At 43.0% G+C, this 25,451-nt stretch overlaps 1 protein-coding gene across 1 annotated transcript; it reads left to right on the top strand.

Moving 5' to 3' along the window:
- Positions 1-4,246: 4,246 nt before the first annotated feature.
- On the top strand, positions 4,247-24,602 carry LOC137267928 (matrix metalloproteinase-19-like). The gene is made up of 11 exons (XM_067802379.1): positions 4,247-4,396; positions 8,351-8,436; positions 12,886-13,064; positions 15,108-15,183; positions 16,513-16,655; positions 17,282-17,545; positions 17,661-17,768; positions 18,727-18,909; positions 20,185-20,324; positions 21,729-21,877; positions 24,506-24,602. The coding sequence occupies exons 1-11, from the start codon at positions 4,247-4,249 to the stop codon at positions 24,600-24,602; spliced, it is 1,575 nt and encodes a 524-aa protein (XP_067658480.1).
- Positions 24,603-25,451: the final 849 nt, after the last annotated feature.

Raw genomic sequence — 25,451 nt, 5'->3', positions numbered from 1 at the left:
CATATTCTCCAGACACGTGTCCATCAAACTGGCAGCACAGCTGACCGCTCCCGCCCTGGTCGAACACGTGTGACGTCACACGCAGAAGACCGACAGATTGTCTTACGTCATTTGCGTAAACGGTTTGTCACTGCCACATCCACAGGGAACGTATTGTTTGGAGGTCGAATGACTGTCCAAACCATTCGAAATCACCTGGGCTCTGCTCGTCTTCATGCAGGGCGACCATATCGCGGACCAATTCTATCCCGTTGCCATTGACGCCAACGTCTTCTCTGGGCACGACGGCTCCTGAGATGAACCCAGCGAGATTGGAATACGGTTGGGTTTAGTGATGAATCAAGGTTCACATTAACCTTTTCCGATGAAAGGGTTAGAGTTTGGAGAAGACGTGGAGAACACAATGCCTAGTGTTGCGTGCAGGAAGTGGATCGATTTAGTGGAGATAGCGTTATGGTTTGGGGTGATATCAACGGTCATGGTCGATCCCGACTCATTGTCATCCAGGGAAACCTTAAATCTGCAGCATACAGGGATCAGGTGCTCGTTCCAGAGCTTTTGCCATTCATGGCAGCTCATGACCCAGGTCTGACTTTCCAGCAGGATAACGGCAGACTTCATATGGCCAATTTAAGAACGAATTTCCTCAGGCACGCTGGCATCAATATTATGGAGAGGCCCTCAAGATCTCACGACCTCAACCCCATAGAGCATGTGTGGGATGTGTTAGGCAGGCGGCTCCGTCAAGTAAGGAACCCTCCACAGAACGTGCAGGAGCTTGGTGCCATGTTGGTACAAATATGGCGGCGCATTCCCCAACCTGTGTTCAGACGCACCATCCAATCCACGAGGAGACGTTGTATCGCAGTTATGAACGCCCATGGAGGACACACCCGATACTGACATGATTTCATTAAGTTGTGACTCACAGTTTTTGATCATGGACATTGTAGGCGCATTTCCGGTGGAACCGATTCCATAACAAACATGATCTGTATGCTATAGTATGTTTAATGACAAGAGAATTGAATACAATCGTCACTTCAAACCCATTTTCCAAAATGTACAAATTATTGACTTTGAAACGAGTGTCAAGTTTTTATTTTTGTTGAGTTTATATATCGCAGATAAATACGGTTGTATATCTACGCACCTAGAATATGATCAAGGCGCCGATTTTTCACTCGATATATGTCAGTCTCAACGACACATCGTATCATCAATCTCAACTCCCTTGGGCCATACCCTACTAGCAGCCACTAATCGCACCAAATCATTCCTGCTTTCCCATCCTTACGAGGTACGGTTTCTCAGATGGAGGGAATGGAACTTGTAGTTACAGGACTGTGCTGACAGTGCCATTTAGAAAATGGTCAAATGCAGCATAGATGTTACAAGTTAGGATAACACTTTTAAGTAAAGTACAGATTCTGGTACTTTTGTTGAGTTCTAAGGATGTGGCTGAGCGGATTAGACGGCTGACTGGTGCTGCTGGTGATTAGCATGTGGGTGTGAGTTCGAATCCCACATGGGACTCAGTCAAACAAAAGTACTAGAATCTGTACTTTACTAAGAAAGTGTCGTCCCAAATATAACATATGTTATAAACTTGCCCAAGTTTACTGCACGTTGCTGTAACCACTACAAGGTGTCTGCACTAGTACTTCATGTGGTCATCATCTGGTCATTAAGATTTGTGGGTGCACTATAGGTGTGTGAAAACACTGAAAGAGTCTGCATGCAAACAGAGCTGGGTTCCAGGTTTACACACCCGGTCACGGATAGGCTCGACCCGGCACCTCAAACTCACTGGATCGTTAGCCAGGCGACCTGACGACAGCCCCATACACCAGTGACCCGTGAAGGTCCGAGGTGGAATAGGCCTTCAACAACCCATGTTTGCCATACAATGCGACTATGCTTGTCGTAAGAGGCGACTAACGGGATCGGATGGTCAGACTTACTGACTTGGGTGGCACGTGTCATCGGTTCCCAATTGCAGATCGATGCTCATGCTGTTGATCATTGGGTTGTCTGGTCCAGACTCGATTATTTACAGACCGCCACCATATAGCTGGAATATTGTTGAATGCGGTGTAAAACTAAACTCACTCACTCTGTTAAGATCATCCGAACTCCTACTGAGAATAAATACGGGAATTTGGGATAGAATACCACTTAAACAGAGAGAAATGTGTCATTTACATATGACCGAAAGCAAGCATTTTCTACTAGAATATCCTCTCTATCATAACGTAATATCAAGGTATCACCCACTTTACTACTATTCACAAGCCTCTATCATGAAATAAAATATACTGCTAATCTGTAAATATAATAACATAATCTTGATACGACTGTGCAAAGTCTATTAAGGAATCACTGATCAAGTAAAAGGAATATGTTTTTGAATGAGTAATCACTGTGTTAAAATGAATTCTAGTCATGTTCCCAAAGTTATTACGTTCTGTGCGTTTGTCATTGGCCTCTATACCAAAATCACGTGTATAGATATCGCACATGCATGCACGCACGCACGTACACACACACACACGTTAAATAAATACGAATGAACGAAGCTATAAAACAGATATCAAGATGTTTACTTCAAATCCGCATGAGGTGGTAGTTAAGGTGTACTTAGAGAGTTAACTCACTTGAGAAATTGGCGGTGTTCTGATAACAGAATGGACCATCCATCCATAGCAGTGGACGTCCTTGGGAGTATAACATGTCATTAAAACTTGTGTCCTCTATCTCACCTCCTCCCCCACCACCACCATCCCCAGTTCTCCCCTCCGCAACACACTCACACCCTTCGCCTTCACTCACATCTGCCTTTTTCTGCCTTTCTGACTCTTTGAAATCTCGAAGAGTAGCTGTATCCACGGCACAATGCACACAGCACAATACAGTCATAAGTATGGACATAAAACACACTACGTCAAGCAAAAGACTTAAACGCTGTAGAGGCGGGAGGGAGTGTAGTGCCTTTTTGAATTCCGAAACTTCACACACCTCTTTCCTTCCCCAATAACTTTCCGTTCATGCTTCACTGAATCCTAAACAATCTCCCCCTCTGACGCCCCCCTGCATTTTTACATTTCCCTCCTACCATACCTTACTGAAGCCTTACAATCCGCTCCTACTAGATTTTACTGAACCCGTACAATCCCATCCTCTTAGACCTTAATGAACCCGTGCAATCCCATCCTACTAGACTTTACGGAACCTGTACAATCCTATCCTACTAGACCTTAATGAACCCGTACAATCCCTTCCTACTAGACTTTACTAAACCCGTTCAATCCCATCCTCTTAGACCTTAATGAACCCGTGCAATCCCATCCTACTAGACTTTACGGAACCTGTACAATCCTATCCTACTAGACCTTAATGAACCCGTACAATCCCTTCCTACTAGACTTTACTAAACCCGTTCAATCCCATCCTCTTAGACCTTAATGAACCCGTGCAATCCCATCCTACTAGACTTTACTGAACCCGTTCAATCCCATCCTACTAGACCTTACTGAACCCGTAAATCCCATCCTACAAGACTTTACCGAACCTGTACAATCCCATCCTCCTAGACTTTAATTACTTAACCCGTACAACCTCCTCGTACTAGGCCTTACAGAACCTCCACAATCCCCTCCTGCAAGACTTTACTGAACGTTACAATCCTCTGCTACTAGACCTCACTGAACCCGTACAACCCCCTACTACTAGACCTTACTGAGTCCTTACATTCTCCTTCCCATTCGTACGGTACTGAGACCAACCCCGCCACGTACACATAAGGTTAATCCCTTATAACTGCCATTTCGCTAGTATCTTACCGAATTCCTAGAATTCGTTCTCCTCATTGCCTTTCTGACTTCTTGCAACCCCCTCCCACAACACTTAACAGACTCCTCTAGACCTCAAAGACCAGCAATATACATGCTTCTATACAAATAACACAAAGCAGGGAAAGATTGCAACGATACGGACACTAAACCTGGAAGAGAACGAGAGTACCATGCCTTATTGCCTCCATGAACTGTTCACTTCAGACTCTATAATGACAGCGTTCCGCGGTTGCACACCAGAAAGACTGTACTTGACAAATCCTGGCCTTTCTCCTACTACGTGCTGAAGGTGAGCTTTGTCCGAGCTACATGGTCGAACGCCTCCCCTCTGTCGACAGCCCTGCACTACGCAGATTCTACCTGAAGTCATACCTTGGTGACACCCCAGGAGGATGGCTGGTGTTGGGACTTTGTACGCCACGGGGGCTATTGTTGTTCAGTTGGTATATCTGGGGGGCATCCACTCCATCACTTCCGGTTCCAGAAGCGGGGATGCTGGAACCAGGATCGGCGATTCTGGATTTTCTGATGTTGATCCTGAGGTATGTACTGGCAATAATGGGAAAAAACGTGCCGTATGTTAACATGGAACTGTCTGATTGTGATCGATAAGTCGTTGAAGTTAACACTGTTTCAAAAAAGTAAGTTTTAGCATTCAGGACAGACAAATGGTTAATAAACACAGAAGGTACCAGTCTGATTCCAGGTGATCATCGACATCGTTTTCAGGTATACCCTACCCTTTACCGTGATTCCAGATTTCATGCCACTTTGACGTACAAATTTACAAGACCACAATGCCTCATCTTCTTTCAACATGTATCGACTAAGAAAAGTTCAACAGACCGGCTTCTGGTCTAGAATAGCCTTAGAAAGCCCTTCACGCAGCCAGTCTAAGATTTTCTAGCCATATTGATACAAACCCCTTGAGAATCTCGATCAGATGTTATCTCCAGAAATGGTCTAGCAGAGTCTAGTGGTGACCACTAGCTGTTACTGACAGTTCGCCAGGTGTTAATGTCAGTCGTCCAGGTGTTGATATCAGTCCTCCAGGCGTTGATGTCAGTTCTCCTGGTGTTGATATCAGTCCACCAGATGCTGATGTCAGTTCTCCCGGTGTTGATATCAGTCCACCAGATGTTGATGTCAGTTCTCCTGGCGTTGATATCAGTCCACCAGGTGTTGATGTCAGTTCTCCTGGCGTTGATATCAGTCCACCAAGTGTTAATCGTGTCACTTTTTTGTCCCCGAATGTCAGTCCCCATATTCACCAAAGTGACACCTAATGATGACAATGTATGATAAGATTTTATATGCGAAAGGCGAACGTCTTAAAAACACATTATTTAAAAAGTCACATCAATCAAAGCACAGAAGCCATCTAGATATCAGACAAAGCATCTACAGACCTCATCGCGGTGTATGTTTATACGGGAAAGAGTACCTGGCGAATTCTAGGCATCTGGCCAGCTTTTCGAACGCTCTATGTGTAAACTGATGTACACCATGAAACTTTAGAAATTGAATTGCTTGGTTGCTAGACGTTTATTGCTGTCTTTGAGTGTAACTTTTATCGATATTTGGATGATCACGTGTCAACTTGTGAAAGTTAGGGCGGGACTATTGAAAGCTCCCATACCATACACTGTCATATATTTTACAACAGGCCACGTGATGCCTACGGTGTTATGAACATAGCCACGTGTGACGTATTACTTTACTACAGTGGTGGCCACGTGCTGCCTACAATGTTGTGAACTTAGTCTTGTGATGCCTACAATGTTCTGAACATAGCCACGTGTGACAGTATTTTGCTACAGTATTGGTCACGTATTGCCTACAATGTTGTGAACACAGTCACGCGTTGCCTACAGTGATGTGAGCATATCCACGCCTGAAGTACTATTTTACTACAGTGATTGCCACATGTTGCTTTCAGTGTTGTGAACATAGCCACGTACTGCCTACAATGTTGTGAACATATCCACATGTAGCATAGTATTTTACTGCAGCCCACGTGACGCCTGCTTTGTTGTGAACACATAGTCACGTTTTGCCTACAATGCTGTCAACATGTTCAACCTAATATTTTACAACAGTGGTGCACGTGAATATACAGTATTACAGATATTGTCTGCCTGTTCATCTGGAGATGTTTCAGTTATTTTCTGCTAATTCATCATAATTTAATAAGCTACATTATTGGCAATCCATTGGCTGCCTCTGTGATGCCAGAGGGTGGTTATATTTATGGAGAAGCTTGCGATTGTATCAGCACCAGGTCAGTCATTGTACCATCACCAGGTCAAAGGGTAAAAACACTTATCCTGCGAACTCGGAATGGTTGCAAGTTTCAGATTCAGCCAAAATGTCTCCAAGGTCAAATCAATTTGAGAGACTTGATAAAGATCAAAAGAGACACGGTCGCTGACTTGCAATAGAGCCACGTCTGGGTACAGGTCTGACATAGAGACACACTCTGACATGTCTGATATAGACACACCCTGACACATGTCTGACTGAGAGACCCACCTATAGGCAGTCATGGGGGTTGGGGTTTGGGGGTGTGGGTGGGGTCGTTGTTTGTAGGTGCCAGTCACATAGTTCTTTTCGTTGTCTTAACAAAGTGGCTTACACTATCAAATAAGCTGAGTAGGGGAGAAGTTGCTCAGGAAACAAGCAACAACGACTAAGTAAAGGTGATCAAAGTAACAGTTTTTATGTAACTGAAATAAGATGATCAAAGCTCATCCTATTCTGAATTAAACATTTGTATAAGTATTTATTAAAAAACTGTTACAGTTTTGCCTATTAGTTTTCATCAGGAACACCTATGCTGCGATCACCACATCACGCACTGGTCCCCATACACTGTTCTACTGTGATCACTATATAAAGTCCTACTGAGATCACCATATGATCCCCTGCTGAGTTCGACAATCTGTCTGGGTTTTCAACTGTGAATCACAAATTGCCAAGTGCCGTTAATGTGTGCATAGTGTCACTTCATAGGAACTGAACTCAAAGGGGATTTTAGTAGAACTAGCACACCACCGAGCGCTCAGTAAATGTTTACTTTAACTGTTGTATAGGTTTCTTTTATGTACATATCTGCACGCCAGCAACAAGCCCATGTTCATCTCGTGCATTGTCGCAAAATACTGCTACATTCCACACTTCACTCTCGTCTTAAAACTTCAGGTAATTCCGTCTTTGAACTTACTACTTCCCATCTATCTCTTTCCTGTGTTTGCTGCTACCAATATTTGAAATAAAAACTGACAATGTTAGTGTGTCTATTATATTGCTGTTGATGGACGTGCAAAACCAATCTCAGCCCAGTGAACCAATCTCAACCCAGTGAACCAATCTCAGCCCAGTGAACCATGGCCATTCATTGTCAATATATGAAGTCTGGGCACCAGCCATATTTCGCCTTAACACAAGTACAGTGCACCCAGGTTAGAATGCCACCCTGGTTATAATGCCACCCTGGTTGTAATGCCACCCTGGATATAATGTCATGTTTGTACCAGAAAGTATTTCCTGCCTATATAATACCCTGGTTTAAATGCCAAACTGGATATAAATCCATATGCCAATTTTCTTGGAACAAAAACACATTTTTTGCCGGTTGTAATTCTGATTACACTGGGTGCCTTAAGTGATTATATCATATGGCTGAAATTTAATTGCCTAAACTCATCACTACTTTAAGTATCCTAAATAGGATAACACATGTGACTATACACTTGCTGCCACCTTCAACCTGCCGTCTCAAGACGGCGGATTATTCAAGGTTCATTACAGGAGATATTGGCTCATTCATCTCGTTGACTGCATAGGACCTCTCACTCCCTAGGTCGATATAATGTCATATATTCTCCTGGACAAACGGTGGCATTATAATCAGGTTTTACTGCATTTATAAGACGCCGTCTCACCGGAGAGAGTGTTTTGTCTGTTTATCGTGTGGTTTGCTTAACTGGAACTCACGTACATGAAAACGTTTGGGGTGATTTGTTAACAAGGGAACATTTTCAGGGACCAGGAAGAGAAGATAGAAACAGGGAGGGAGAAGTGATAATAAATGAATAGAAACTGTTATTGCAAAGGATCCAAGAACGTGAAAATGTCACGATGAATCAATTTAGATGAAGCTACACCTGTTCCAAAGTTCTATGTTATTGTGTCCTTTTTTCCAGTCCTAAGTGTAGACGTGTACTGATATTGATATGTGTTATTATCAATTTCATCACGTCAGATTATGTAAAGACCATAAAGACAAAACAATATAAATAGTACAGGGCCCAGTTGCACAAAGCGACTTTAGCGCTACGACTATCTTAAGCCTATGTTAGGGAATGGGAGTAACAATAATTGTAGCCCTATGATCGCTTTGTGCAAGTGGGTCCAGGGCTACAAGTGTGTCCCTGCCTGTCGCTCTGTCTTTTATGGAGTCCAACTGTACTTACTGCCTGTGCTTTATGGCACAGGGATACCTGACTAAGTACGGATACCTTGAGGTCGACCAACACCAACACACGTGGAACGCCAGGCAGACCTGGAAACATGCCATCAGGTAACTCACTCACTCACTCACTCACTCACTCACTCACTCACTCACTCACTCACTCACTCACTCACTCACTCACTCACTCACTCACTCACTCACTCACTCACTCACTCACTCACTCACTCACTCACTCACTCACTCCCCCATCCACCCACCCACTCACTCACCCACCCACTCACTCACTCACTCATTCACCGTGCTTCGTTCGCCGTGCTTTGCTGTATTCATTCATTCACTCACTCCGCCACTCGCAGTGTTGTGCTGTATTGTTTCACTCACTCACTTCTCCGTTCTCAGTGCTGTGCTGTATTATGAACACATGCGTGTGTTCCATGTATAACTGTCAGCCCGATGCTCACTCACTCACTCACTCATTCACCGTGCTTCGTTCGCCGTGCTTTGCTGTATTAATTCATTCACTCACTCCGCCACTCGCAGTGTTGTGCTGTATTGTTTCACTCACTCACTTCTCCGTTCTCAGTGCTGTGCTGTATTATGAACACATGCGTGTGTTCCATGTATAACTGTCAGCCCGATGCTCACTCACTCACTCACTCATTCACCGTGCTTCGTTCGCCGTGCTTTGCTGTATTAATTCATTCACTCACTCCGCCACTCGCAGTGTTGTGCTGTATTGTTTCACTCACTCACTTCTCCGTTCTCAGTGCTGTGCTGTATTATGAACACATGCGTGTGTTCCATGTATAACTGTCAGCCCGATGCTCACTCACTCACTCACTCATTCACCGTGCTTCGTTCGCCGTGCTTTGCTGTATTAATTCATTCACTCACTCCGCCACTCGCAGTGTTGTGCTGTATTGTTTCACTCACTCACTTCTCCGTTCTCAGTGCTGTGCTGTATTATGAACACATGCGTGTGTTCCATGTATAACTGTCAGCCCGATGCTCACTCACTCACTCACTCATTCACCGTGCTTCGTTCGCCGTGCTTTGCTGTATTAATTCATTCACTCACTCCGCCACTCGCAGTGTTGTGCTGTATTGTTTCACTCACTCACTTCTCCGTTCTCAGTGCTGTGCTGTATTATGAACACATGCGTGTGTTCCATGTATAACTGTCAGCCCGATGCTCACTCACTCACTCACTCATTCACCGTGCTTCGTTCGCCGTGCTTTGCTGTATTAATTCATTCACTCACTCCGCCACTCGCAGTGTTGTGCTGTATTGTTTCACTCACTCACTTCTCCGTTCTCAGTGCTGTGCTGTATTATGAACACATGCGTGTGTTCCATGTATAACTGTCAGCCCGATGCTCACTCACTCACTCACTCATTCACCGTGCTTCGTTCGCCGTGCTTTGCTGTATTAATTCATTCACTCACTCCGCCACTCGCAGTGTTGTGCTGTATTGTTTCACTCACTCACTTCTCCGTTCTCAGTGCTGTGCTGTATTATGAACACATGCGTGTGTTCCATGTATAACTGTCAGCCCGATGCTCACTCACTCACTCACTCATTCACCGTGCTTCGTTCGCCGTGCTTTGCTGTATTAATTCACTCACTCACTCCGCCACTCGCAGTGTTGTGCTGTATTGTTTCACTCACTCACTTCTCCGTTCTCAGTGCTGTGCTGTATTATGAACACATGCGTGTGTTCCATGTATAACTGTCAGCCCGATGCTCACTCACTCACTCACTCATTCACCGTGCTTCGTTCGCCGTGCTTTGCTGTATTCATTCATTCACTCACTCCGCCACTCGCAGTGTTGTGCTGTATTGTTTCACTCACTCACTTCTCCGTTCTCAGTGCTGTGCTGTATTATGAACACATGCGTGTGTTCCATGTATAACTGTCAGCCCGATGCTCACTCACTCACTCACTCATTCACCGTGCTTCGTTCGCCGTGCTTTGCTGTATTAATTCATTCACTCACTCCGCCACTCGCAGTGTTGTGCTGTATTGTTTCACTCACTCACTTCTCCGTTCTCAGTGCTGTGCTGTATTATGAACACATGCGTGTGTTCCATGTATAACTGTCAGCCCGATGCTCACTCACTCACTCACTCATTCACCGTGCTTCGTTCGCCGTGCTTTGCTGTATTCATTCATTCACTCACTCCGCCACTCGCAGTGTTGTGCTGTATTGTTTCACTCACTCACTTCTCCGTTCTCAGTGCTGTGCTGTATTATGAACACATGCGTGTGTTCCATGTATAACTGTCAGCCCGATGCTCACTCACTCACTCACTCATTCACCGTGCTTCGTTCGCCGTGCTTTGCTGTATTCATTCATTCACTCACTCCGCCACTCGCAGTGTTGTGCTGTATTGTTTCACTCACTCACTTCTCCGTTCTCAGTGCTGTGCTGTATTATGAACACATGCGTGTGTTCCATGTATAACTGTCAGCCCGATGCTCACTCACTCACTCACTCATTCACCGTGCTTCGTTCGCCGTGCTTTGCTGTATTAATTCATTCACTCACTCCGCCACTCGCAGTGTTGTGCTGTATTGTTTCACTCACTCACTTCTCCGTTCTCAGTGCTGTGCTGTATTATGAACACATGCGTGTGTTCCATGTATAACTGTCAGCCCGATGCTCACTCACTCACTCACTCATTCACCGTGCTTCGTTCGCCGTGCTTTGCTGTATTAATTCATTCACTCACTCCGCCACTCGCAGTGTTGTGCTGTATTGTTTCACTCACTCACTTCTCCGTTCTCAGTGCTGTGCTGTATTATGAACACATGCGTGTGTTCCATGTATAACTGTCAGCCCGATGCTCACTCACTCACTCACTCATTCACCGTGCTTCGTTCGCCGTGCTTTGCTGTATTAATTCATTCACTCACTCCGCCACTCGCAGTGTTGTGCTGTATTGTTTCACTCACTCACTTCTCCGTTCTCAGTGCTGTGCTGTATTATGAACACATGCGTGTGCTCCATGTATAACTGTCAGCCCGATGCTCACTCACTCACTCACTCATTCACCGTGCTTCGTTCGCCGTGCTTTGCTGTATTAATTCATTCACTCACTCCGCCACTCGCAGTGTTGTGCTGTATTGTTTCACTCACTCACTTCTCCGTTCTCAGTGCTGTGCTGTATTATGAACACATGCGTGTGCTCCATGTATAACTGTCAGCCCGATGCTCACTCACTCACTCACTCATTCACCGTGCTTCGTTCGCCGTGCTTTGCTGTATTAATTCATTCACTCACTCCGCCACTCGCAGTGTTGTGCTGTATTGTTTCACTCACTCACTTCTCCGTTCTCAGTGCTGTGCTGTATTATGAACACATGCGTGTGCTCCATGTATAACTGTCAGCCCGATGCTCACTCACTCACTCACTCATTCACCGTGCTTCGTTCGCCGTGCTTTGCTGTATTAATTCATTCACTCACTCCGCCACTCGCAGTGTTGTGCTGTATTGTTTCACTCACTCACTTCTCCGTTCTCAGTGCTGTGCTGTATTATGAACACATGCGTGTGTTCCATGTATAACTGTCAGCCCGATGCGCAATATGTTTATGAATATCCATGATATATACCCGAAAGCTGCTCAATCGCTTTTAAATTTCAAGGAAAATACTACATCTTGTTGTATATGAGTTGAAACCAGATTCCTGACGAATGTAAAATACTTTCCACTAATTACATCAAAAGCAAACCTGAAATTGAAATTTGGTAGCAAATTACTTGCTTTCTGAGAGGAATACCCCAAAACCTGAATATCAACCATACTGGCAAGTATGGCAACCATTACAAAACCCGATTTCCAGAAAGACAGGACAGTGATCGATACATATTAGGAACAATATCTCCAGTACCCCTATCACTTGATGCGGAAAAAAATAAGTCTATCACAGTTTTTGACAATAAACGGATTGCAAATATCCAATCTTCTGATTGGTTTCATGGAGAACGCCTATATCAGTGCTACAATCGCCTGTAACAATAACAAATTCACTGAGATCAGCTGCTTGCTTATTGATTGATTTATCAAATTCCAATAGCATGTTCCATCAGTCTGGCACGATGTTCCAATTACGTTATTTGAGATTTGCATCTAACCTGCATCCAATTCGCTTCAAGGTCGACAACATCTAAATCAATCATTCCTTTTCAGAGAGAGAGTTATTTTTCTCCATAGATGACCAAACCGCCGCTGCGAGTTAACCTATCTTTTCTGAAAAGTGGTAACAAAAAAAAATATTTATTTATATCAGCATTTATGTGGTACGAATTGTATCATAAGATCCAAATTATGCATTTAAGATGTGAAAATTGGCTTTGAGACTACGAACACTTAGGTGTACAAAAATATCCAAAACAAATTGTGCGGCATAAACAACTACATGTACACATTTTGATAACGGCAGAAAGTAATCACGGCATGCCTTTACTTTATTATTACGTTATATCAACCATCGTTCTTAAGTAGGTATCATCTCCTATGAAATGTTCTGTTATGGCTCCTCTTTGTTCTAGGTCGTTCCAGAAGTTCAATCACTTAAAAGTCACCGGGCGACTCAACAAACGAGCCATCAGCCTCATGATGAAACCTCGGTGTGGTGTACCTGATATAGGTCCTTTCTCGTCCATCACAAAACGTCGACAAAAGCGAGCCCTGCTGTCGGGCTTCAAGAAAGCTGTGGACACTGTTCATGGTGAAACTGATGAAAACTTATTACGCTAATATTCTGACAAAGTCAGCTGTCATGACGCGATATCCTTTCATGCCCTTATCTCCTAATCCTAGTTGTTATGACGCGATATCCTTTCATGCCCTTATCTCCTAATCCTAGTTGTTATGACGCGATATCTTTTCATGCCCTTATCTCCTAATCCTAGTTGTTATGACGCGATATCCTTTCATGCCCTTATCTCCTAATCCTAGTTGTTATGACGCGATATCCTTTCATGCCCTTATCTCCTAATCCTAGTTGTTATGACGCGATATCTTTTCATGCCCTTATCTCCTAATCCTAGTTGTTATGGCGCGATATCCTTTCATGCCCTTATCTCCTAATACTAGTTGTTATGACGCGAAATCCTTTCATGCCCTTATCTCCTAATCCTAGTTGTTATGGCGCGAAATCCTTTCATGCCTTTATCTCCTAATCCTAGTTGTTATGACGCGATATCCTTTCATGCCCTTATCTCCTAATCCTAGTTGTTATGACGCGATATCCTTTCATGCCCTTATCGCCTAATCCTAGTTGTTATGACGTGAACTCCATTCTGTGTTAAATGGCTTGACGTGACCCAATGACTGTGTTAGTTTCCATGCCATAATCTCCTGACCATGTGACTAGTCATGTCCGTATCTGACTCGTCATGTCCGTGTCTGACTAGTTATGTCCGTATCTGACTCGTCATGTCCGTATCATACGTCGCTCCAGACATCACTTGCAGTTCCTTACTTAAAGCACACGGACGTGTCATGATCTCCATTCTGTGTCAGATGTCATGGCATGATTTCCTGCTGTTTTTTTGTCATGACATGATCTCCATTCTGTGTTACATGTCATGATATGAACTCCATTCTGTGTTACATGTCATGATATGATCTCCATGCTGTTACATGTCATGACATGATCTCTATTCTGCATTACATGTCATGATATAATCTCCATTCTGTGTTTTATGTCATGGTATGATCTGTATTCTGTGTTTATCTCCTGACATGATCTTCATTCTGTTTCGTGCCATGACATGACCTCCATTCTGTGTTTTATCTCCTGACATGATATCCGTTCTGTGTTTTATGTCATGACATGATCTCCATTTTGTGTTTTGTACCATGACATGACCTCCATTCTGTGTATTATGTCATGACATGATCTCCATTCTGTGTTTTATCTCCTGACATGACCTCCATCCTGTGTTTTATCTCCTGACATGATCTCCATTCTGTGTTTTGTACCATGACATGACCTCCATTCTGTGTATTATGTCATGACATGACCTCAATTCTGTGTTTTATCTCCTGACATGATCTCCATCCTGTGTTTTATCTTCTGACATGATCTCCATCCTGTGTTTTATCTCCTGACATGATCTCCATTCTGTGTTTTATCTCCTGACATGATCTGCATCCTGTGTTTTATCTCCTGACATGATCTCCACTCTGTTTTTTGTGCCATGACATGACCTCCATTCTGTGTTTTATCTCGTGACATGATCTCCATCCTGTGTTTTATCTCCTGGCATGGTCTCCATTCTCTGTTTTGTACCATGACATGATCTCCATTCTGTGTATTATGTCATGACATGACCTCAATTCTGTGTTTTATCTCCTGACATGATCTTCATTCTGTGTTTTATCTCCTGACATGATCTGCATCCTGTGTTTTATCTCCTGACATGATCTCCGTTCTGTGTTTTGTACCATGACATGACCTCCATTCTGTGTTTTATCTCCTGACATGATCTCCATACTGTGTTTTATCTCCTGACATGACCTCCATTCTGTGTTTTGTGCCATGACATAATCTCCATTCTGTGTTTTGTGCCATGACATGATCCACTGGCTATTTTAGATGACATGACCTGATCCCCTTTCTGTGTAAATTGTCATGAGACAATGTTACTCCCGCCTGACTGTGTTCGTAGTTAAGCCCCTATCCGAGGTCGCAGGAAGTCACTTTCAGTGTCTTACTTGAAGCACACGACCGCCGGGTTCACACGGTGCTCTATTCTGATTCCAGGCCTGAAGTGGAGGTCGAACCTGCTGAGCTGGAGAATGACACGCTTCACTGGTCGCCTGACTCCAGAGCAGCAATGGTGAGTTTGTGACGTCATTTTGTTTCACGTGCAGATAAACGCTGAATCCAGTGACAAGGAGAATTCCCCGTAATTGTGTTCACTCGTGTTTGAAACAGCCAACACAAATGGTATTTCAGTATTATATTGTTGTAAACATCGACATAAAATGTACGCGGTATGACGATTGAGAATTTATGGTTTGTGATGAGACACGGTCCCTTTGTTAAATGACGTGTGAAGGTTACCGAAACTGCGCCGTCCTGATATCTCTTAAATCTGTGTTATGCTGCAGCTGATGTACATGACGAGCACTTAAACATAATTTCTACAATTTATTCTGATATGACTGTAGTGTGCTATGGGTCACTGGTTCATTTTAAAGAAATCTGTTTCTGTGAGGAAAATACACACACCTTAATCACAGGTACTCCCGAGTCATATACGTATACGACGTACGTACCTACTGTATTCACACGTGACGTATATACACTATACAGTCACGCATGACCTATATACACTCTACATTCACACATGACGTACATACACACTAGATTTACGCACGATGTGCATTAACACTAGATTCACATTGGACGTATATAAACACTATATTACCACACGACGTACATAATACTAGATTCATTCCGGACGTACATACACCCTATTTTCACACGTGACGTACATAAACACTAGATTCACACGTGACGTACATAAACACTAGATTCACACGTGACGTACAAGCACACTAGATTCACACGTGACGTACATAAACACTAGATTCACACGTGACGTACAAGCACACTAGATTCACACGTGACGTACATAAACACTAGATTCACACGTGACGTTCAAACACACTAGATTCACACGTGACGTATATACACTCTATATTCAGACACGACGTACATACTCACTACATTCACACACGAAGTACATACACACTATTTTCACACATGACGTCCATACACAATAGATTCACTCTGGGTGTGCATGCACAATAGATTCACACAGGGCTTACATAGCCACGTAGAAACACACTAGACTCACACGTGACGTACATAAGCACTATATTCACACAGGACGTCCATAAACACTAGGATCACACAGGACGTTCATAAACGCTAGGATCACACAGGACGTCCATAAACACTAGGATCACACAGGACGTTCATAAACACTAGGATCACACAGGACGTTCATAAACACTAGGATCACACTTGACGTAAATGCACACTAGATTCCCGTACATACACATTAGATTCACATTGGGTAAGGATTAGGTATAACCAGTGTCTGTCTGTGTTACTAGGACCACATGAAAATAATAACAGTATTTCATCCCATTACCAGGGCAACACTGAAGCGTGTGTTTGACATCTGGGCGTCGCCCGCCAACCTGACGATAGTGCACAACATCACTGATGCCGACATAGACGTCGTCTTCGGACGGGGTAGTCACGGGGATGGCAATCAGTACGCTTTCGACGGTTCTGGTGAGAAAGGAACCACGTGTTTCCACCTTCACGTGGGTTTAAACACTTGTATCGCTTAGAAACGGCGTTTGAAAGACATATAGGAGTACAGACCCTACCCTAGTACTATATGAAAGGAAATGGATGTAACGAAGATCAAAGTTACATGTCGAGGCTAACGGATCGAAAGCCAGATGATTTCCCTACAAAATGACCTATAAATTGTCACAATCGGATCATTATTTCAAAAGTTATACGCCACGAATCATCGAAAACAGCTACCTCCGCAATTTCTCGCCAAAATCATGGATCACCCAATATCGTATTTTCAATATCGACTTCATGGGGAAGCATACAACTCTTGCTGCTAACTAGGCGCACCGAGTTAATGCGTAGCAAATAGTAATAAACTGTAATGCGTGAGAAAGACAGAACAACAAAAACTCGCACAAGCTAGGGTATAGAGGGTTAGAGTGTGCGTGTGCGTGTGCGTGTGCGTGTGCGTGTTGTGTCTGTGTCCGTTTTTCTCTTGGGGGAGGGAGAAAGAAAGAGTGTGCGCGCACGAGTGCGTATGTATATGTGTGTCTTTCCACTGTGTAAGAGAGTTGCTTAAGAGATCATTCCCATGATCCTGGCCCATATTGTAGGTCCTCAGTTAGCTCACGCGTTTGGTCCCGGGGACGCTGCAGTAGCGGGAGACATCCACTTCGACGATGACGAGAAATGGACGCTTGATGACAACGACACAGCCAGCAAAGATCTGTTTGTCGTTGCCTTGCACGAGGCCGGACACGCGCTGGGGATGCCTCACTCACGTGATCAGAAAGCTGTGATGTATGCACATTACAAAGGTTATGACCCATTCCTAAGTTTGGCCTACGATGACGTCAGGAAAATACAAACCTTTTACGGTAAGAGTATTTTTTATGACTTCATATAAAGGTAACTCAAGAATATCTGGAGGTGCCACTGTACCTGATTCACTGTTGAGCCAGGTGACACTTTCAACGTGGTCTGTCTGTGCAGGTGCCCGGCCAGTCACAGCGGCGGTATCAGCGTCAACGCCTGCTGCAGTATCTACAACTACGCCTCTACCAACCACGTGCAACATGCCATTCGATGACGTCATTTATGGTACTACCGCTTTACAGATACACAATCGTTCACAAACCAAAAATTATTCGTTATTTTTATTTATTTTTAGGGCTGTGGTTTGGGGTGTGGGACTAGTTCTCTTTCGTTTCTACATTTTTTAGTAATACCTTAAAAATCATTGACTGGTTACCTTTAAAACACATAGTTCTGGAATGATTGTTGCAGTCGACCCGTGAAGGTTCGGGTTACAAATGATCTTCAATAACTCATCCTTGTCGCAATAGGCGACTAACGAGAAATTCAGGTGGTCAGGCTCGCTGACTTAAATAGCTTAGCTCTCACACATCACTGGTTCCCATTTGTGCAGATTGATGGCCATGCTGTTGATCACTGGATTGTCTGGTCCAGATTCGATTATTTACATACCACCACAATATGATGTTGCTCAGTACGGTTGAGTCCCATCCCGGACAGGAAGGAGACTGGCTAAGGAAATGATTGCATACGTGGTTGTAATGCTGTCCAGGTCTGTCAAGGCCAGATCCCACCATATAGATGGAAGCTGGAATATTGCTGGGTGCGGCGTAAAACTAAACTAAACTCACTCAGTGGATGCTATTTATTGATAAATGTCCATGTAGCACTGAGACTACTCACATTGGCTCATCGATGAATTGTGTCACTACACAGCAACCAAAGTAGATTCCATACCCAACTGACACATATTACCAATATTTAAAATCCACCACATAATACACAACTGATGCTCGTGCTGTTGATCACTGGATTGTCTGATTCAGACTCGATTACTTGCAGATCGCCACCATATAGCTGGAATATTGCTGAGTGCGCCGTAAAACTAAACTCACTATGTTGCAGTCCACAAACACATGGGGACGGTTTGTGTTATATGTTTACGAGGTTGCTAGTAAGGGGTTGGGGGTGAGGGGATGAGAGGGGTGTGTTTTCGATGACCTACTGATCTCTTCCTTCGCAGGCCCAGGGGGTCAGGGATATGTGTTCAGTGGCCGCCACCTATACAGTCTGAGGAGTCTAGGCCATGAAGGGGCAACGTTGGACCGGGGCCCCTACCGTCTCCGCCGACTACTGAGGGGAGCACCGATACACATATCCGCGGCTGTGTATGTGACGGAGAGGAAGAGGCTGTATTTGTTCAAAGGTACCTGATTAGACTGCTTGTAGTGATATTCTTCAGTTGTTGTATAGGAGATTTGAGCATGTCAGTGGACCGTATTGGCCTCATTGGTTTATCCTCTTCCGTTTAGAGTTTGTGTAGTCGAGCGTCTCAGCTGTGAATGGTGACTGAATGAGAGCCTATCTATACTCATCAAAAAGTAGGGGAACCTGAACTGCACAACGTGGGAGCCTCCTACACGCGGTGTCAATATGCGGTGTCAGTATGAATCTTGACGTTTTTCAGGCAGGTCGATAAATCATTTTTTTCCGATACATTTCTTGCATCTGTGCATGGTCAGGGTTTTCAGGGTCAAATCACTACTGACTGAAAATTATAAACCTAAACGTTTCATTTCACGATCAAGTCACCTAACAAGGGGGATAACTGAACGAACAGTTTTCCTTTGAATGAAATTCATGTGGTGATGCATTCTCAAACATCCATTATTCCTGTATCAACACTGATTCAATCCCATATATCTCCCAATCTCGACAATCGTACATTGAAAGTACAGTTCCCCTACGTTTTTAAGAGTATACTTGTGACCCTACTGGGTTACCGCAGTAGAATCTATGGCTGTTGATTCAGCGTGTGAGTGGATCTGCTCGTTCTCCTTAATTATTATATAGGTAGCGAAGTCGTCTACTGGTGACTCCTATAGTCAGTCCTATAAACTGTATGCATTGTGTGCACCAGGTCCTAAACAAATTCCATTCCGCGTTAAAGGAGAAATATTGGTAGGTATCATTGGTTGTGGTGAATATGGTGACATAATACATGCTATGACGTCACATGCTCTCCAGGCCACTGGAAGTGACACATATAGAGGATACTAAACGACCTTCAGTGTAATACCATTTTTATTAAACGAATTAATGATTTGGTATCAGACGAGCGAAGGAGTGTAATGAAAATGGTATTTCACGGAAGCGAGTTTAGTATTCTGTTATTACTCACCAACATAAATTGACAGAAACTGCGGCGAAATTGCCTACAGTGTGAGGACACTCAGCTTTCAAGTCAAGCAAGGTCTAGTAAAATCGCGACATCAACATTAGCATTGTGATGTCACAACTTTGAATCATTTTGACGTCATACGTCAAGCGGTATTACACCAGTGTAATATTGAAGTGAAAATGTTACACCACAGTATCTTCAACGGGCGAGTAATAAGGTGGCATAACATGCTATGACGTCACATGCTCTCCAGGCCACTGGAAGTGACACATATAATAATATGGCACTGTGACGTCACAGGATATAGGGTGTGGCGCTACACCAGATTCCGTCTGGACAAGGGGTATCCGACACGTCCCTCCCCCTACCCACCGGAGAGACCAGTCGCTGCCCTTGGGGAGCGGAGCTACAAAGGAAAAACTAAGATCTACGTCTTTGGAGTGAGTTCATTACGTTTTGTTATATTTTACTTCGATTGTACTATTCACATTCCAACTGATCCAGTTTAAAGCGCCAGGTGCAGTTCTTTTTCAGAAATTGGAACTTTAAATTATCAGAACTTTACCAGACGGGAAGGCATATCAGAGCAGAAGTGCTACCTGTGGATGTATGCCAGCGTACCTGTGTCTCCATGCAATCGCTAAACATGGTTCATGTTAACACGTTATCAAATGATGGTGATTGTGATGGTGATGGTGATCATCATCATCATCATCATCATCATCATCATCATCATCATCATCATCATCATCATCATCATCATCACCATCATCATCATCACCATCATCATCATCATCATCATCTGTATTACGTATGTCTGTTGACTGACTGAGTTCCGTTTTACGCCGCTGTTGGTAATATTCCAGCAATATCAAGGCGTGGGACAGAAGAAATTGGTTTCACACATTGTACCCTTTGGGGATTCAAACCCGAGACTTCGGTGTGACGAGCCAACGCTTTAACCACGAGGTTACCGCACCGTCGTGTGTTACGCATGAAGTCCGAAGGCCCATATGCATATTAATATAAATATACATAGTGTAAGCAGGTATGAACGAAAAGAGGAAACAATTTCTTAGCGAAATAGTTATAGTATTTACCAATCTGCCTGCGTAGATTATTTTACACCCCAGTCAAAACAATCAGTAACATATATCTGTATAGGTGTAGTGGATGATTTTAGAAATTATAATACGTTTTTCTAGATTTCTAACTTTTCTCTCATTTTGTGTGCATAATAGATAAAACAAGCCAGATTGATAGTGTGTACAGTTTTGTTTAAGGCTATTGATACTTTATCAACTGGCACATTCTTAGGCAAAAATCTACCCCGAATTTCTTCATGAGTTGGATATTTCAACAAAAAAACCGTTTTCATCTTTTTAATCTATTTTCCCCACAGGACGATTTCACTGAAATACATTAATATTCTGCCACCTTCCTACAGACGTAAGGCATTAGATCTGAATTTAACCACTACTTTACGGAATTAACATCCCAAATTTGAAGACAAATACCCCTTTTACTCAAGAATGCTCCTTTATTTTGTATATTACTTACAACGTCAACGACCCGTGAAAGTTCGGGATAGAATAGGCCTTAAGCAGCCCATGCTTGCCATAAGAGGTGACTATGCTTGAAGCGACTAACGGGAGCGGGTGCTCAAACTCGCTGACTGACACATGTTATCTGTTCCCAATAGCACAGATTGATGTTCATGCTGTTGATCACTAGCTTGTCTGGTTCGGAGTCGATTATTTACAGACCATATGGCGGGAATATTGCAGAGTGTAGTGTAAAACTAAACTCACTCACTCACAAAGTGAAATGGTGTTTCTCTGTAGAAGCGCTTCGTGTGGGTGTACGACCAGGACAAGGACAGTAGGTCGGGGTCCTACCTCTGGATCAGGACGTTCTGGCGGGGTCTGCCGTCCATCATCGACGCCGTGGTACAGTGGGGGGACGGCAACGTCTACTTCTTCAGGAAAAACATGTAAGGGGGAAATGAAACTATGAATCTACAACTAGTGATCACTTGGTCGAAAATTCATCACTGGGGTCATTCGACTATGGAAAGCAGTGTCGGACCTTGGTGTGTCAAACGTACGGCTGTCTCGAAGCACACTTTGGTGGTATATACCTATATGTTTTGTCCACACGTTTAGTTCTATAAGGTTTGCACACAGTTATGTATGGATTAATCATTTCTTTATTCAGATGATGCGACGTTTCGATACAGATTCTTGTATAGTTGCCAAGCTGGTATCAAAACTTTTCCTTATATTTCTCCCGACGTGTAAATAATGTCACTCAAAGTTATTTTTAACTGTGTCGACCCATGATGTGTCGTACTTATGGCTGTCTCGAAGTAGAAACCTGGCCCCTTGTCCTGCTTTGTCAAGTGAGACTAGAAACCTGGCCCCTTGTCCTGCTTTGTCAAGTGAGACTAGAAACCTGGCCCCTTGTCCTGCTTTGTCAAGTGAGACTAGAAACCTGGCCCATTGTCCTGCTTTGTCAAGTGAGACTAGAAACCTGGCCCCTTGTCCTGCTTTGTCAAGTGAGACTAGAACTATTTCCATAATGCTCTTAAGCTCTGTTTGTAGTGTGACAGTTTCCCTGTAGCTGGGGTTTATATCAGTGAGACTAGAATTATTTCCATAAGGCTCTTAAGCTCTGTTTGTAGTGTGACAGTTTCCCTGTAGCTGGGGTTTATGTCAGTGAGTCTTAATTGATTTAATCAGCTCCTATGCAAGAACAGAATAAGAAAGAATGTTTGGTGATGATTTTTTTATTTTATTCACAATGCATTTGCAAAGTATTCCTAATGTTAAATAACTCCAGCCACCACAAGCAGAAAGATACGATATCTTTCATATTCTCCTGAAATTAGTCATCTAATAAAACATCCTTCTTTTCTAGTATGTGAGGTGAACTCCCCTCTCTCAACTAGTCCAGAATTTAGCTACATCCTTCTACTCTAACCTCTGTACTTTTACAAACATCCTCAGTGCCTAATTGATCCTAACTGTTCCTGTAGCAAACTAACAACAACTTTACTGGCGAGACCTACTTCATCTCTATTGGTTACACCAGTGGTCCCAATTTTGGCAGTGACATACAACACCTGCATGTTCCAGTGCATTACCGACTGCCCCAAATGGGAAGTTACCATTTTAAAGGACTGGTTCTGCTTCCGCAAAACTCCTGTCACCAAATGATGGTGTTTAGCTCCTGGGAATAAATCGATTGCAGCGTTCTTCCTCAGCCGATGCCTTGTGATAAGCCATATGCAGTTTGATGATGAAAAACGGTCGCTTACAGCAAAAAACAAGCACATGTTTTGCGGTGATTTATAGTTTTGAACAGCATCAGTTGTTTAATCAACAAGTGAAAAGAATTGTCATGGTTGCAGATAAAACAAATATGAAAAATCGGCAAATTGTAACGGGACTCCTGCGTCAAAGCACGCGGCACGTGTAAGTTGCGCACCGTCCATGTAATAATGAAAACTGTATGTATCGGCCTTTATGTTATTTCGTGATATTATTATGTCTCTTTATTTGGAATTAATATACGATAGAACATTTGTTTAAAATCAAATATTGTCATAAATGAAGACAACCCCATTATCTTGCCAGGTGTATATGCTTTGTGCATTTATATTTTACATTTAGAACATTATACTAAGGTGTAATGACTGTTAAACCATTTACGTGTTTTATGTAATCGTTACGTACACACGCATCATCATGAAAACATAACAAATAATATTACAATATTGTAGAATGCAGATATATGCCGGTTCCAAGAGAAACAATGATGACGTTATTGACTCGTTTGTGATAGAGTATGAAAAATCAGTTTACAGCAAGAAAAAGCTGGGACTAGAAAAATGAAATATGAGCTTTGTCATGACTAACAAAAACACTTAGAAGTGTCATTATAGAGATTGAAATTTGGTATGAATATTTAGATTTTGATTTATATGATGGAAACATGCGGTTGGTGAGTTCCCTTGAATATATTGTGAAACCGGTATAGCCCCTTCTGTACCTGAAAAAAGTCATTTTCTTCTATTTATTGTTTTCAAATTCCATTTAAAATATGTATATTTCATTTATAATCGAAATACATTCATTGTAGAATTTTGCAGCAATCGTCCATCTTTCGTCCACACAATCATCTTATACTCTATTCACTATAAACCATTTAAAGGTACCAAAATCAGCAATTTACTCTAATTTGCTATCCTATTTCAACATAATTTGCCTCTGATTGTTTGTTGTACAATATTTTACCATTGTTTACATACTCGTAAGATTCAGAGGACTATTGCAACTCTCGCGAAAATGAAAGTGAGCTCTCCGTTGTCAGGCGAATGGCTGTACATCGCTTGCAAGCGATTGGTTGTTTGCAACGCAAACATTTTCATACTGACATCACACAACAGTATTCATGCTATATATAATATGCAAGGGTAAAAAAATGATCGCCCATTCAGTGATGACGGATGGCCGAGTTGTTCAAAGAGCTGCCAGAAACTTGAGATCAAAACGACGTAAAATCAACTCACTCACTCACTCACTCACTCACTCACTCACTCACTCTCCTTACATTTCAGATACTACCGCCTGTCAAAGTACTATCGGGCGATCATGTCAGGCTATCCAAAGGTGAAGGACGTGACCTGGTTGAGGTCAACATGTGGGAAGAAGTGACACCTTGTGACGTCAGTTGTCAAGCGATCGTCGTCATATAAGACTGGGGCAGTGTGATAAAACTACGTGATGCAGCAGATATTATAAACTGATTGAATAAATTACATAGCAACACTGTCAGGTGTTACAGAGGGATGTATTGCTGTGATCTGGTGTTTGTCTAGTAACGGTATATTCATTACTGTGCATGGAAAATACACACCTGGAACCAACATGTGTAGGCTCTTATAATCCCAGGTGTGTCCTGTTGTGGCAGTGTCATTAAAACAGTTGACAGTCTATATTCTTGTGTGGCAGTGTCATTAAAACAGTTGACAGTCTATATTCTTGTGTGGCAGTGTCATTAAAACAGTTGACAGTCAATATTCTTGTGTGGCAGTGTCATTAAAACAGTTGACAGTCTATATTCTTGTGTGGCAGTGTCATTAAAACAGTTGACAGTCTATATTCTTGTGTGGCAGTGTCATTAAAACAGTTGACAGTCTATATTCTCGTGTGTCTGTGTCGTTGAAACGGTTGACAGTCTATATTCTTGTGTGGCAGTGTCATTAAAACAGTTGACAGTCTATATTCTTGTGTGGCAGTGTCATTAAAACAGTTGACAGTCTATATTCTCGTGTGTCTGTGTCGTTGAAACGGTTGACATTCTATATCCTGTTGTGGTGGTGGCATTTAAACGGTTGACAGTCTATATTCTTGTGTGGCAGTGTCATTAAAACAATTGACAGTCTATATTCTGTTGTGGCGGTGTCGTTGAAACAGTTGACAGTGTTATTAAAACAGCTGGCAGTCTATATTCTGTTGAGGCGGTGTTATTAAAACAGTTAACAATCTGTATCCTGTTGTGGC

This window comes from Haliotis asinina, chromosome 16, assembly GCF_037392515.1.
Source record: "Haliotis asinina isolate JCU_RB_2024 chromosome 16, JCU_Hal_asi_v2, whole genome shotgun sequence".
Lineage (NCBI taxonomy): Eukaryota > Metazoa > Mollusca > Gastropoda > Lepetellida > Haliotidae > Haliotis > Haliotis asinina.
This window is presented reverse-complemented; position numbering and strand designations above follow the sequence as displayed.

What these genes read in the sequence shown, in the direction of transcription:
- LOC137267928 (XM_067802379.1), top strand. Translation starts at nt 4,247, where the DNA reads ATGGCTGGTGTTGGGACTTTGTACGCCACGGGGGCTATTGTTGTTCAG. An exon ending in ATTCGATGACGTCATTTATG is followed by an intron (nt 17,769 to 18,726) that starts GTACTACCGCTT and finishes CTTCCTTCGCAG; the next exon opens with GCCCAGGGGGTCAGGGATAT. An exon ending in CTAAGATCTACGTCTTTGGA is followed by an intron (nt 20,325 to 21,728) that starts GTGAGTTCATTA and finishes GTTTCTCTGTAG; the next exon opens with AAGCGCTTCGTGTGGGTGTA.